The sequence below is a fragment of the Branchiostoma belcheri genome, unplaced genomic scaffold, assembly GCF_001625305.1.
Source record: "Branchiostoma belcheri isolate BF01 breed outbred unplaced genomic scaffold, Haploidv18h27 scaffold61, whole genome shotgun sequence".
Taxonomy (NCBI): domain Eukaryota; kingdom Metazoa; phylum Chordata; class Leptocardii; order Amphioxiformes; family Branchiostomatidae; genus Branchiostoma; species Branchiostoma belcheri.
In genome coordinates this window covers 1,190,490-1,205,307 of record NW_017804254.1, presented here as the reverse complement: position 1 = coordinate 1,205,307, position 14,818 = coordinate 1,190,490, and the positions used below count along the sequence as shown (strand labels likewise).

The 14,818-nt window shown below is 41.4% G+C and overlaps 2 protein-coding genes across 2 annotated transcripts in view; one reads left to right on the top strand and one right to left on the bottom strand.

The window, feature by feature from the left end:
• Positions 1–4,661, top strand: part of LOC109482896 (integrin-alpha FG-GAP repeat-containing protein 2-like) — a 7,147-nt gene extending 2,486 nt beyond the window's left edge. The window contains 10 exon segments of the mRNA XM_019785780.1: positions 1,303–1,394; positions 1,723–1,782; positions 1,904–2,002; positions 2,004–2,071; positions 2,335–2,423; positions 2,636–2,698; positions 2,926–3,014; positions 3,349–3,466; positions 3,870–4,046; positions 4,159–4,661. Of these exon segments, the coding sequence (XP_019641339.1) occupies positions 1,303–1,394; positions 1,723–1,782; positions 1,904–2,002; positions 2,004–2,071; positions 2,335–2,423; positions 2,636–2,698; positions 2,926–3,014; positions 3,349–3,466; positions 3,870–4,046; positions 4,159–4,217 (914 nt within the window). The 3' untranslated portion in view covers positions 4,218–4,661.
• A 336-nt stretch (positions 4,662–4,997) lies between these two features.
• Positions 4,998–10,048, bottom strand: LOC109482900 (low-density lipoprotein receptor class A domain-containing protein 3-like). The gene is made up of 6 exons (XM_019785785.1): positions 9,954–10,048; positions 8,988–9,140; positions 8,328–8,453; positions 7,706–7,843; positions 7,255–7,493; positions 4,998–6,932 (listed from the first exon to the last, which is right to left on the bottom strand). Exons 1-6 carry the CDS (start codon positions 10,024–10,026, stop codon positions 6,390–6,392), a joined length of 1,272 nt encoding a protein of 423 aa, XP_019641344.1. The 5' UTR covers positions 10,027–10,048; the 3' UTR covers positions 4,998–6,389.
• Between the last annotated feature and the right edge of the window lie 4,770 nt (positions 10,049–14,818).

The window sequence follows — 14,818 nt, the reverse complement described above, 5'->3', positions numbered from 1 at the left end:
ACATGGAGGGCATGGTGGAACAGGTGCACCTAAGTGCACCTTTTCAAGGCCACCATGCCCACAAATAAATAGACAATGTGCATTTAAAAAAATACAAAACAGTGATACTATTTTGTATTGCCAAAAAACCGTTACTCAAGCAACTGGATATGATTTTGAAACCGTTGCTTGAGTAACGGTTTTTTGGCATATCGTATTACCTGGATGTCTAACCTTCATCGACGTATTTTGTATTATCAGTCTTTTTAAACCATTGATACATAAAATTTCATGTGTTTCAGAATGTGATTATGACGCTGAGTGCTGAAGGCTGGTGCCATGTCTTCTCCATAGAACATCATGAGAAACAGGTAATTTAAGGTCTGCACATATACCAAGGAAGACAAGTTGAAAATCAAGAATTTGAAGCTCCTTGAATATACTAAGCAGGGTTGTCATTACACTGACATGCCCGAACTGTATAGATAATTCTTCTGAAAATGGCTGCTTTTCAAAACAATGCCAATTTGTAATGATAAATCTGTTTGATCACACACATATAAGACCTTCATATTATACTGCATATTTGGAATTAAAGTATATTTTGATATTAATGTTGCATGAATGATATCTGTCTGCAGAATGAAGATGATGAGAAGGACAAGGAAGCAGCGTTGTCACAGGAGAAAGCAGGGCCAGAGGAAATGACACCTGTATATCAGCAGCTGTTAGCTGCCAATGGGCAAGCTATTGTCATAGCTGACATTGGTAAGGGCATTTTATTGTCATATTTCACCACAATTGTTGTACAATTCAGTCTTTAAAAAACTATAATTCCAGAAATGTCACATTTATGTTTCATACTTCTTCTTCTTTCTTTAAACAACCTCCTTCGTCTTGTCGAAGATTACATGTATGTCATTCAAGTGTGTACTGCGCAAGGGTGGGTGGGGTAATGTACTGAGGAAATGGAGATTTCAAGGGGGGATTACAGCATGGACTTGAAGTCCTCTAAGTTGCTACTAAGAGCAATGTGAGCCGGCAGGCTGTTCCACTCTCTGTTCGTGGAAAGAAGGATCTCTCCCTATACTGTGACCTTAATATTACTTGACATACATATGGTTACTCAAAGGCAAATAGCATGACCCACATGCAAGCTACTGGTATTATTAATTACCTTTGCACAGTCTTGACAAAAGTGCACAGTGGATCATAAGTTGCAGAAAATCTGTGGTGCCGACTGTCTTTGTTGAAGGATGGTTGGTTGACATCTCATGACATCAATCATCAAAAAGTATTTTAAACCACCTGTCGTGTCCACAGATAATGATGGGAAGAAGGAGGTTGTGATTGGGTACACAGACCGTGTAGTCCGTGCCTACAGCTGGGTGGAAAATACTTCACCAGCCTCCACAGTGAGTAATGTGTGTGTTGACAATAATGCATTTAAGGAGATGTACCAGTGATGAGAAGTATGGCTGCAGCAATTGTGCAAGCACATCTAACCCTAGGAAGACAGGGAACAACAGAATGCTAAACTGGATAGTGACTCAGTGAGTGAGTGAGTATTATAGTAGACCAATTGAAACTAAAACAGCTAAAGAATAGATCATCATCTCAGGGTAGCTTTCACAGTCCCAAAAAGAAAAGAAACAGATATATAAATTGTCGATGTCTTAACAGGTAGAAAAAACAACAGTGACTATGATTTATTTTTTTTCTCACTATTTCTCCTTTTTGCAGGGCCAGGATGTCCTGAGTGGCAAATTTGTGCTCCTTCAGACATGGGAGTTGGTTGGTCAGGTAAGCTGCCTCCTAAACCTCAAAGAACTGGGACTTGTGAGATAAATTTTGCTAACACTTCTGGTGTTGAAGTTCCACAAATCATGTCATAGTTAGTCTGATGGTTGCCATGTATTTCCAGGTGGGTTCCATTGTTGTAACTAAGGGAGTAGATGGCCAGACAGAGCTGTTAGCCTCCCAGCCTGGCTGCACCTACACGACACTACTGATGAAGGACAGGGGGAAAGGGGGAGGGGGGCAACAAAGAAGAGGAGGAGGAGGAAGAGGAGGAGGAAAGGCAACAGGCAAGGTTAGTAAGAACATGTTCCCATGCAATCATCTTTTTTGCAGATTTTCTCGTTACAGAATACCAGTAATTTCAACAACATTGTCTTTCAATTTTGCTGTCTTTTGATTATTTATTAAGCCTGTGGACAATTGATTGATTTGATTATTTGATGTAAAGTGAATTATTTTCATTTTGGGATGAAAAAAATCCATCAACAATGGTCTGGATTAGTCTGGTACTAGTATCTCGGTTCACCCATGGATGACTGTGTGTTTGTGTTCCAGTGGTGAGACTGTGATCTTCCACCCCCTGGTGTCATCCCGAGCCAGGAACCCTGATGTGTCAACAGAGATCATCGGGAACTTGGCAACAGGTACATTGTAAAAAGAAATCCACTTACAAGGGCTGTCAGGTGCATGTATGCCTATGAAGAGCAGTCAGATAATGAAAATGAATCAAGTTAGAATAGCCCAATTTTGCACATGTAAAGAATCCTTTGAGAAAGTCCTGAATTCAGATCTCTTAACAATTGTTTGTTCTGATTGCTCAGAAATGTCTTTTCTTGTTGTTTATTTGTTTGTGTAGGGCCATCAGATGATGCAGGGGACTGTGCAGGACGGGGGCTGTATGCTATGTGTACCCTAGATGGTAGGTGGTTCTCCCCTTTAAACACTCCATCCTGACTACTATAGATTTGAAGATGTTAATTTTCTGACTGTGGTGTCTTCTATGCCTGAGTGAAATTTGAGATACCTATATGTATATGATGCTTTCTGAAAAAGTGCACAAATGCTGACAAACATCATAACAATAAATGCTGATCATTTTGACCTCCATAGACAGAAATTAAGCAGCATTGTGTGTTTACTTATCAGGTACTTTGATGTTGGGCCAAGGAGAGGAGATTGTGTGGTCACTCCAGGTGGACCACCACCTGTTCTCACTGACCAAACTGGACGTCACTGTGAGTTGATTAAACTAGTATTATCAAAACAAATCTCATCTTCAAGTTTAGACATGTAAAATGATGTTGACTGCCAACACTTAAATTTCTTGATGTGTAGTTCAGAGTTTCCAGTTCAGTTTCTTTGTGGTCCTTCGAATTCCTCTCCAAGACTGTCATGTTTTGTTGTGAAGCTACATTTGTAGTAAGGTATGAAAATGTACACCTGTCAGTTACAAGGGATTGATCTAACAGGTAATGACTACATGTAATGCGTAGCAGTTGTTAGGCATTAACAATGCTGTTACTAGGCCTGATATATGATCATAGACATTGATCTTTTTTCCTCACATAGCGGGACGGTAAAGACGAGATAGTGGCATGTGGCTGGGATGGACAGACGTACATCATGGACCACCTGCAGAACATGGTCCGCTTCCAGTTCGACCAGCCTGTCAATGCCTTCTGTGCTGGTAGGGGGCGCTTCTGTATCATGGAGAAGGACATTGTCTGACTCAAGCATGTACCTGGATCTTACATGTATAGTTTTGTCTGACCCTGACCTCTTCTCGCATGACTGCAATGAAAAGCAGCCAGCAGGACAATTTGAGTATTTCATGAATAAACAAAGACTCTAAAGAAACTATTTGTCAACCAGTATATAACTGCCTTTCAAACAAATTCATCAGCTTGGTAGGCATTCAGCACTAGTAGGAGCTGGTCAATGATCGTAGACATTTTGAAGCATTTGGAAAGAACAGATCCTTGGCTACCATTCATCAATGAGTACTTCTATTCATCAGTTTCTCAAATTACATTTAGGTAAATGACATTGAAGATTCAATTTTATGAAGTGTTGGAATGTATTTTTTGCAGGTCTGTATGCAGTGAATCCAGGAAAGAATGTCCCCTGTCTGGTCTATGCCACCTTCCATAACAACATCACCCTGCACTTTAACACTACCCTGCCATGTCTACTCCCAACTACACTTACGGATGTCTTAGCAGACAAGGAGAAGGTGACACGCCTGTTAGAAAAATTCAACCTGCAAGGTAAGGAAGGTTCTACGTTAGAGGCTGGAAATTATGGCTGTGAAGTCAACCTTTGGCAAGTTGATTTATCACTGTACCTTGTCAACATAAAAGCTTTTCCTTCAAATTCCAGATGCAGACTCTGGCACTTTGCAGCAGCTGTACCACTGGTGTATCTATGGACAACCTTGAACAGCAGCTGTAACACTAGTTTATGTATATGGACAGCTTTGAACAGCAGCTGTAACACTGGTGTATCTATGTACAACCATAATCAGCAGCTGTACCACTTGTATAGCTATGGACAACCTTGAACAGCAGCTGTACAAATGTACCACTGGTGTATCCACGGACAAACTTGAATGGCAGCTGTTCCACTGTTGTATATGTATATAATGGCTACAAGAGACCCAGAAATTTGGAATACATCAATTGAATATGTCAGTTGCACGAAAACAGACGTCAGCACATCTCCAAAGGTGAAGGGCACAGAGATAGCCAAAAGGATGTCTAACTCGAAGGACAAGCAACCCTTAGCTGCCACTTCAAATTCCTTCCTGAACTGTATCTATATATGGCGACTTCTGGACTTGCCTTGTATCAATCCAGATATAATATTAAAGTCTACATACAATTGCGAGCACTCTCATACTGCACTCTTAAGTTAACTGTTTTCAGTATCAGTGCCTGTGCCCAAGACACCTTATAGTAGTGTAGCTGCACTCATGATGTGTGGGACAATGTGCCTTCAAATTAATGGTAGGGCAAGGCATAAATCATGGACCTGTCGTAACCTGGCAAAATGAGTTCATGGAAAAAAGATTCAAGTAAAAAAATTAGATGACATATTGTCAATTCCAGATACAAAAGGCATTGTACATGTACTTTTTAATCTAACATCATGATAATCCTGACATACATGTAGCTGCACTACCCTCTACTGCATACATCGCTGGCATAGGTACAATGTTTTAAATGCACGCACTACACTCTCCCCATTTAACCAATACAGGTAATGATGCATATAAGATATAACCACTTGATGGTACAAAAATAATATCAAAATATATGGCTAGCAAGTTATGTACATCATATAACAATAACTCTTGGCTACCTACATAATTAGCTAAACATCAAACATATATGTCTGTGTATATGGCATCTCCAGATCACAGGATTATTACATTGCAAGTCAAAACTGGTACCACTATTACTAAGCAAAGGCCTGGATAGGCAATGTTGCATTGCACTATACAAATGTACTAAAGGAATGATACATGTACATCGCATTTGCCATGTATCACAAACCAAGCAACAATATCTGGTACAGACCACTAAATGGAAGTTTGATATACAATACTGTTGACTGTTATCCAATCATTGCTCATGACTGTCAATTCATAATAAATGACAGAATGGCAAGAATTCATATGTAAAATTGTTACACATCATATTAGCACAGTGAAGGTTTAGGGCTGTTTCTGAAGTTGATAAATTTAAAATAGGTCCTTTCAAACCTTCCAGTAGTTTTCTATAAAAACCTTTTCTTGCCAAAATAACTGACATGGTATATTAAAGTGGAATGTATGCAAGTATGCTAATGTACAATGCCAAACTTACATATGCAACGGTGTGATATACAAAATAGAAAGCTAGAATCTTCATAACTGTACAAAAACACAGTAACTTTACAGGATGTATATATACCATTTTGATTGTTCAATGCTTCAAGTTCAAGAAATGATCGTAACATTTAAAACACCCATGCCTTAGCACATTTCTTGACGGAATAGCCTCCGGCACTCCGCATTTGCAACAGGTTTTTCTTAAGTGTTCTCAATACTGATGTTGCAGTACACCTCTTTGTGTACGGATTATTTTTCAAACAAATACTGTTTGTGGTCAGTTTTATTACTTGCACTGTATCATCTGTACCACTTACAAATATTTCTGTCCTGTTTGATACTTAGCATACATTCAAAAGACCAAATTGTTCCATCGCTTGCCTCTTTCATAAAAAGTTTACCTCACTTTCAACTGTCTCCGTAACTTTGGTGCTAATGTTCTTGAGGTTCAGACCACTGATTTACACACATCTGCTGAACATTTGTGAATACATGAAACAGCTGACAACACAAACAACAGACTTAAGTTAATGTTTCTGTTTAAAGTAGATGCACTTCCTGCTAAGACCTGTACAGCACATATAAGTAGTATGGAAGCTTCCAGGCACAAAGAATGGCACAAATGTTCATGTCAGAATCTGTGATTAGCCAGATTGTTCCTGTGCCCCTAATATTTCTTCTGGAGATTAAAACTCTGCTTTGAACCAACACAAGATATGAGAATATTCTGAATACTGTTTCACTGAACTTCAGTAACAGTCTCTGGCTCAGACTGGGTTCTACTGCTGCAGCTCTCATGCTGATCACTAGGTGGCTCTTCTGCTCTTCCTGTCATGTTGCTGTCACTGCCACGTGGTGTCCTGACAGTCGCACTCGACTCTTGGTGCCCTCCTTCCTCAGCTAACATGGGTACTGCTTCCTCTGTCCTTTGACACACGACCTCTCCACTTTGACCTGGGGTCACAGTAAAGTCTCTGTCGCCCCTCCCAGAGACCAGGAGGACCTGAAGGTTTCCTCCAGCCTCCTCTTCCTGCTGGTGTTCCCCTGTATCCAGTCTCATCAACAACGGCTGTTCCACTTCGCTGTAGGGGGGTGGTGGTGATCCAGGGGAGTCTGGAGATTCCTCCTCCAGCCCGCCCACGATGTCCGAGTACTTGGGCGGCGCGTCGTAAGGCTTGACCAGCCCGTTGGATATGATCTGCACCCCGTTGTTGATGTTGTAGGTCACCAGGTAGTTGCCTGACGCTCTCCTGTATCCACTGCTTTGGATGAAGTATGGCATCTGCAAACAGATGTTTCATGTACATGTATGAGGGAAGAATGTTCAAATGAACTGAAGTTTATACATTACTACAGATGGTACTGACACTTTTATAAAGCAAAATGAACTGAAGTTTATACATAACTAAAGATGGTACTGACACTTTTACAGCAATTTTGTAAATGTAGAACATTTGTCAAGGCAGCTGTCAGTAACTGTAATTGATTTAAAATAGGACTATAGACTGGTTACTTGTTTCCCCATCAACCATAAATTCACTGATTTTAAAAAAACAAGTTTCATTTTGAATGGAAAGTTAAATTGTATAGACATATAATTGTACCTGATTCTGTGAGGGGAACATCCCTCTCCTGTAGTCCCTGGCGATGTCCTGTCGCTGGCGGGGCGGCGTGCGCAGAGCCTCCTGTCTCCGCTTGATCCGGTGGACCGTGATGACGAAGCACACCACCACCGCCACAAACGCCACAGTACAGCCGATGATGGTGTAGGTGGCAGCCTGGTACCGAGCATCATGGTACAGGAGGTGGGACGTACTACTGGGGCCACTGTTCTGGGGGGAGCCTGGGAGGATTGGCATTAAAAACTTTCTTGAAGAACAGGATTTGACGTAAGGCCCACAGAAAGATCAAGGAGGCAGTCCACATGCTGGTGTGAATCATAAGGAGGGTTGGGAGCTGCCCAAGTCCTACTTAACACTGTAGCACATCACCATCTGATACACTGAGCCCCTGTAAGTAAGACCAGACAAGTCAAACCGTACAATGCAGACTTACCTGAAGGGACGTCATCACAGTGTATCTCATCGCTCATGTCCTTACAGTTGTCCTTCCCATCACACACAAAGCTTTTGTCGATGCACCTTCCATTTTCACAGCGGAACAACGGATTCAGACATACCATAGGGTAGAGTGCTGCATGGACATTAGAACATTTATAATTTTATTAACACTGGAAACTACTGTAACAATACAAGATGCTTCTTATGATCTTGTATCTTGTTTTCTGATAATGAATTAAGACTTTGAGAAGTATAGATCATGTCAAAAAATGGTTGAGAAACCATTGCCATTATTTCTTTTATATTTCATAGGTGGTAACAGTCAATGCAACAAATAGAAATCCACATACACCTACAAGTACCAGTGCAGGTTAGGTTCAGGTAGACATCAGAAATACATGTACCTGCACAGACCCAATTTCACCTGCACTAAGGTGCATATGACCCAGTATTTCTAGCCCTAAGATGTCTTGTTTAAGATATGTATATTTGGGCAGTGCTACAGATTTGACACCACAATACCTTACATTACAAGTAAACATGTCTATTAAAAATTTCAGTATGGCCAAAGCTGTCCTTATTTTCCCATAGACTTATAATACATTTCACCAACTTACGACAATTGATCTCATCGCTCCCATCTGGGCAGTCTTCAAAGCCATTACAGCGGAAGCGCAGGATGATACAATGTCCGTCATTGCAGGGGAACTGCAGCCGTGAGCACTGTGTGGTGGGTGGTCGTGCTGAAGGGGAGGAAATACTGCAGGTGTAACCATACACTGGAACAGTTGGACATTCTAGACATGGCCATCAAAATTCTTAAAAATCAAACAAGACCAAGGAAGGTTTCAGAGTAGGCAGGTATGTGAATTAATGTCATTTTTCCTTGGTCAAAGGTAATCAGAAAAACAAGAGACTTTTGACTGCATAGCCACTTCTTAACATGTACTCGGTTTGAATGTACAAGTGTACTACACTAAATATGATATACCTCTACTGTTAAGTTCCTATGTTGTAGCCTGTGTTACACAAGCTCTCTCAGCCGGAGGTCAATTTTGGGGGCGCGGCAACCTTAAGGCGGCTGCCGCCAGGAGCGCGATTTAGTCAGGCTAGACCATATTCATGCCTTGAAACTTTAACTGTAAATACATTTCTTTGCTTCAAATTTCACATTGCCATTGCAAGTCGTGATGTAAATGCAACACTTGTGATTAGGCCACGATCGCACGACATGTTATGACTACCCCCGCACAGAGGAGATCAAGAGTTAAGCTTACGGCAATTTCTTTCATCCGAGCCATCCAGACAGTCGTTCCAGCTGTCACAGTACCGGCTGCCCGGGATGCACAGCCCGTTGGCACACTCAAACTCGATCGGCTTACATCTGCTCGGAACTGTCGGCAGTGGCAACGTCGTGTTCTCTTGTCCATCTGGAAGAAAATTGGACTCATAGTTAAGTTAGGCTGTTTATCTAATTAAGTTATGATGCTACATGTAGCTTTTTTAAATTGTATTTATTGCTTTGTTCGTGATCTGTGCTCTGCATCTGCAGTCATGGAAACGTCCTGCAGCTGCAGTCAGTCTTTCTTTATCTTATTCCCGTGTCTGGAGGGTCTAGTGTCTTGGGCAGCGCAGGGAAAGCACTGATTCATGATTTGGACAAAGAAAGAAGAACTGAAACATTGAAAGAGGATGTTTGGGTACAGACTTTTCCTGATTTTTGACAGCGGAAAATTGAGGATATGTTTAGTGGTGAAATTTAGCCGCGAAATAAATGACATCCGTCTGAAATTTAGCCTGGGTGCCATCCGATAATTTTGTAACGGCAACCTCGGGGCACCCAGGCTAATCTCAATTTAAGACATGTTGTTTATTTTGTTTACAGCCGGACCCGGCCTGAGCATTATCCAAGGTGCAAAAAGCAGGTTTTAAGCGCTGTAAATTATGCTACCATCTATTTCGACAGTATCGGATATGCACATTTAAAGGATTTTTAAGCATAAAAGACGTGATAATGTGGCCACAGACCGCAGTATGGCGGATGTCTGGCCGAAAGTTTTGACAGGTTTGAGCGATGGGCGAGACTCAAGGTATCGTTTACACTAAATCCTAGCAGTGAGCAGCACGCAACTTGCACACGACTGGCGGTAAAACGCTGCTGTTAACGGTAGTCTTCAAGTCACAGAACGTTTGGTTACAACGACAAGAATACAGAACATCGGACATGTGGTACAAGGACTCACCACAGCTCCTGCTAAACGCCAAAACTGTCGCCAACCAAAACAGACTCCTTTGATGGACACCCAAATACGCCATCTTGGGGCCTAAAATGGTATCCCAGCAGCCTTTGTAAAACGGGCCATACCATCCGGGCTGTCATGTAGGTGTGTCAAAATTAAACTAGCTCACCGCAAATGCATAAAAATTATGGATGGATAAATGTTTTCAAGTCTTTGTTGATTTAAGAGCAAAGATACTGACTGAAAAAATCCACTTAACAGTCCACATTTTGAAGAAACAAGGCAATTCAGTTTCTCATACATGTAACGTTAGGTTAGATTATTATGGCAAATTATGACTTTTCATACCATGACTGAGCTTGCAAGAGGGGGTAACATTCTGAGTTTTGCTTCACCAAAGTGTTACATCAAAGCTTAAAGCTCCTTGGTTACACTTGGTAAAATTTCTACATTGTGTTGTGATGTCATGTACGGTCATTGTCATACTATCAATTCAATTTTATTATCTTCAATCTTCATAAGTGATGACATTTATCTTATTACCAGTCTTATTACCGTTAATTATAGCTTATCTACAAATGAATCATATATTCAACATCCATCCATATGCTTTCATCGCTTGTCTTCTGATCTTGAAAAAATATCTTATAGTCATATTGAACATTATTATCACAGAAACGGCATAAGAAATCATAAGAGGCACTGTCTGGAGGTACTGTACTTCTAGGTGGAATCGGTGCCGCCGCGCGAAAAGAACAAAGCGATTTCAACAAAATAAGTACATGTACATAGAAATCGTAACAATATGATGTTTATGCACTGATAACTGGGGGTAGTAAAACGAAAAAACATACTTTTGATAATGCGCTGTATGACCAGTAATTCACTCTTATCCGATAATAGTTCACAAGCCAATTGCGACAGATCTTGCAATGGCCATTCGAATTCAGGATTGTGAATAAGAGAATACCAGGGACGGCCACCAAAAAGACAAGAAAAGGAATTTTATGGATGTACCCTGGTTGCATAACGACGTGGTACACCGTGCCTCCACTCCACATCGAGCATCACAATCCGTACAAAATACTAGATTTCTTCATTAAAGAGTATTGGCAGCTGTATGTTGGATTACCGTATATGTTAGGATTACGTATTTAAAGAGGTTGTACTTTAGAACTAACCCAACTGGCCGGCTGCTGTTTCTACTCGAAGGAAGTTAGGAAGAGCGTCAGAGAGTTATAAGATGTATTACAAAAAGCTGTACTAGATAATGGTATAGATGTACGTCTTTTGTGTTTAAAGTGCATTCCATTTCCTCTTTCAAGACATTTGCGCATCGCCACCAGTCACATATACCACCTGCTGTTATTAGCATTCACCCTAAAATCCATGGAAAGTATTAGGGAATTAAGGTCGTAGACAGACAGCAATTTCAAAGACAGCTGTACATAATTAAATATAAGATAGCATTATCTACTTTGCAGTACATTATGTCGCTTTTTTCAAATGTATTCCATGTTAACTGTCACCTGTCCTTGTATGATTTACACGCACGCTAGGATTCCGAATAAGTCCCGACGATCGTAAAATCGTAACAACTGTGTTGATTGTTGCAGCCCATACTGCATTATCTACTTACCTCCGACTCACGGGCGATAGAAAATGTCTCAATCTGGATAAAGCCTGAGATTACGAAGACAGCTGTACCTTAGCTATAAATGTGTAGCTCTTAACCATGCTCGAAAGAGATCTGTTCAGTCGGAGCTTCGGACGAATAGAGCACGAATAGACCTTCCATCAGTTATAACTTTGCTCACCAACGACTGATCAGCGGAATCTAGTGAAAATGCACAACAACAGGTCTGTCAACAACGGCTCGGACCCTCTATGGTTCAACAATAGCTCGGACCCTCTCAGCGATTCGACAACAACTCGGATCCCTCTATGGTTCAACAACAACTCGGACCCTCTATGGTTCAACAACAACTCGGACCCTCTATGGTTCAACAACAACTCGGACCCTCTATGGTTCAACAACAACAACTCGGACCCTCTATGGTTCAACAACAACTCGGACCCTCTATGGTTCAACAACAACTCGGACCCTCTATGGTTCAACAACAACTCGGACCCTCTACGGCTCGACAACAACTCGGACCCTCTACGGTTCGACAACAACTCGGACCACCTATGGTTCGACAACAGCTCGGACCCTCTATGGTTCAACAACAGCTCGGACCCTCTACGGTTCGACAACTCGGACCCTCCACGATTTGAAAACCTGCTTCAGTGTTACTATTGGCACCTCCGCAACACGAACATGTCCTACCATCAGGCCAGTGAGGCTTGCTCCTCGCATGACTCGCTGTTAAGTAGAAATGGGTGGTCTGTGTACATTTTTGGACTCATTGGAATCTTCATCATATTAGCCAATGTTACGGTCCTTTTCGGCATCATCGGAACACGGAAGCTCCACAAGGCCTTGTATCTGTACATCGCAAATCTCGCGACTGTAGACCTCCTGCCAGGGGTACTCCTTCTCTGTCTTGCTTTCGGTCAGCTCAGTCAGTACGGAGTGATTGCCATGTTACACTTATACACTTGCATGTTGTTTACGCAGGCGATGTCTGCATCAGCTCTATCTTTGTTATCTATAGATTGTTACATAGCTGTGAGGCACCCTATTTTCTTCCACAACAATGCTTCTAAGGCCAAGCGGAATGCTTGTGTAGCAATTGTATGTTCGTGGATCGTCCTGACGCTGTGTGTCTTTTCATCTTCTATGGGCTGGAATTGTATATATGATCGCTCCATCGCCGTAGAAAACTGCATTGCTGTAGTCCCCCTGGGTTATGCCATTTTCTTAGCTTCCATAATTGTATTCCTCTGTTTTGTATTGATGTTCACAAACATCAGCATTTTCGTGCGCATCAAACGACGCCAAAAGACAAGACTGCGACAGTTCCGAGGAGGTGTACGTAGGACCCGGTGGGCGGAGGCTAGAGAGAACCAGGGCCGGACAGGGGGGAACGAAGACCACGATGCACAGGACAAAGCTCGGCGAGCTCATGATCAGCAGAAACTGGACTCCAGCGCAAGGAAGGCAAGAACAGTGATGACCCTTGTGACGTTAGCGTTCGTCTTCTGGGTGTTGGGTTTTGCAGCTCTCCCGTTTGGCCGAGTCTGCTTCAGAAACAGAGATGTATGCTCACCTGTGACATTCTCGAATTGGGTGATTTTACTGATGCTGTTGAATTCGGCGCTCAATCCATTAGCAAACATAATTCGCATGGCTGATTTGAGAAATGCAATCTGGCAACAACTCACTGGTCCTTACCGTGGATGTGTGAACTGTCTGAGAAGATTCGGCCGGGAACAAACAGGACAAGAACAGAATGGCCCTGCCCCAAGAAACGGTCAAAATAATTAGGCTACAGAAACGAGACTATACAGGACTAAACAATGCGTCCAGAGTGCTTCAGAGAACTGTGTGTAGTAGTAGACGAGACTTTACATCTGTCAGTAGACCTCATTCTAGCCTTAAGAAGACAAGAGAACCAGCTCTGCAGACATGGACATGGACTTGGACAAGTGAGAAAATTGTCTTTTAGTGTAATTACTAGTAATTCATTGCTTGCTTTATATTACTAGACGGAAGTGTTTTGATAATGGCTGAAATGTGTGTTTTGTGAAATAGAAGCCAATCGCGTGTGTGTCATGTGTAACCAGTGTTTACATGCATGTGTCATGTGCATTAAAAATACTGGAATTATAGCACAATTTCTTGTACGTTCCTTTTGTTTTCCTTGTTGTTTTAAGACCGTCTTGTACAAGTGTCTATAAGGTCCCTACATCGTGAGGAATGAGCTTCTCCCTGATCAGTGCAGCGGATATACGTAGAACCTAATTATGCAAGTAGGCCACTGCAAGTAATTTTAAAATTTATGACATCAGGTTTGACATAATTTTTTTCGCCTGATTTTTGAAAAAAAAGAAAAGAAATTGCCCTACGCGCGCCGATGATGGTCAACAAGCCAAAAATTGGTTATGTCATAAACGCCTATCAGTTCTGTCTCAAAATGCCCCAAATGCCTGTTTTGCAAAGTTATCATAGATTTAAATACATGCACTAATGAGTGAATATGCAAACATCGATCAGTAGAAGATTTTATTACCATGTCATTGTGCCTTCCTAGTACATGTAATTCAGGCTGCATCTACCTGCATTCTAGAAGTTTATTGCAAATTTTCATTCCACACCATTGCCTCTTAACTACTGCATAAAGATGGTCATATATCAATTATTACCTTTTATAACAATTGTTGCATAAATATCATATTGATACGATCTCTATCTACTTATTTTGCTGAAAGCGCTTTGTTTTTAGCTCCTAGAAGTACAGTACCTCAAGGCAGGCCCACCTACACCGTTACTGTGATACATGTAACAATCTTTGATATGACTATGTTACAACTGTGAGATGCCCATATGATATGCTGCTAAAGGAAGACAAATGATGAAAACACATGTATGGATATTGAATATAATCATTGTGCACTGTACTTGAGCTTTAACTCCTTTTATGCAGAATATGAGCATAGAATCACAACAGAATATTAAAATAAATGTCATCATTAATTACAATAATAAATTATTGTTACAGTAATAAAAGTATGAGACCGGTGCAATGGCCAAGTGGGTAGAGTGCTCACCTTGCATTCGGTGGGTTGTGAGTTCAATCCCCAGCCAAGTCATACCAAAGACTTTAAAAATGGTACATACTGCTTTCTCTGCTTAGCACTCAGCATTTGGAAAAGAGTATGGGAGTTAAACACACACCACTACTAGTGGACTAGCCCCCTGCTGT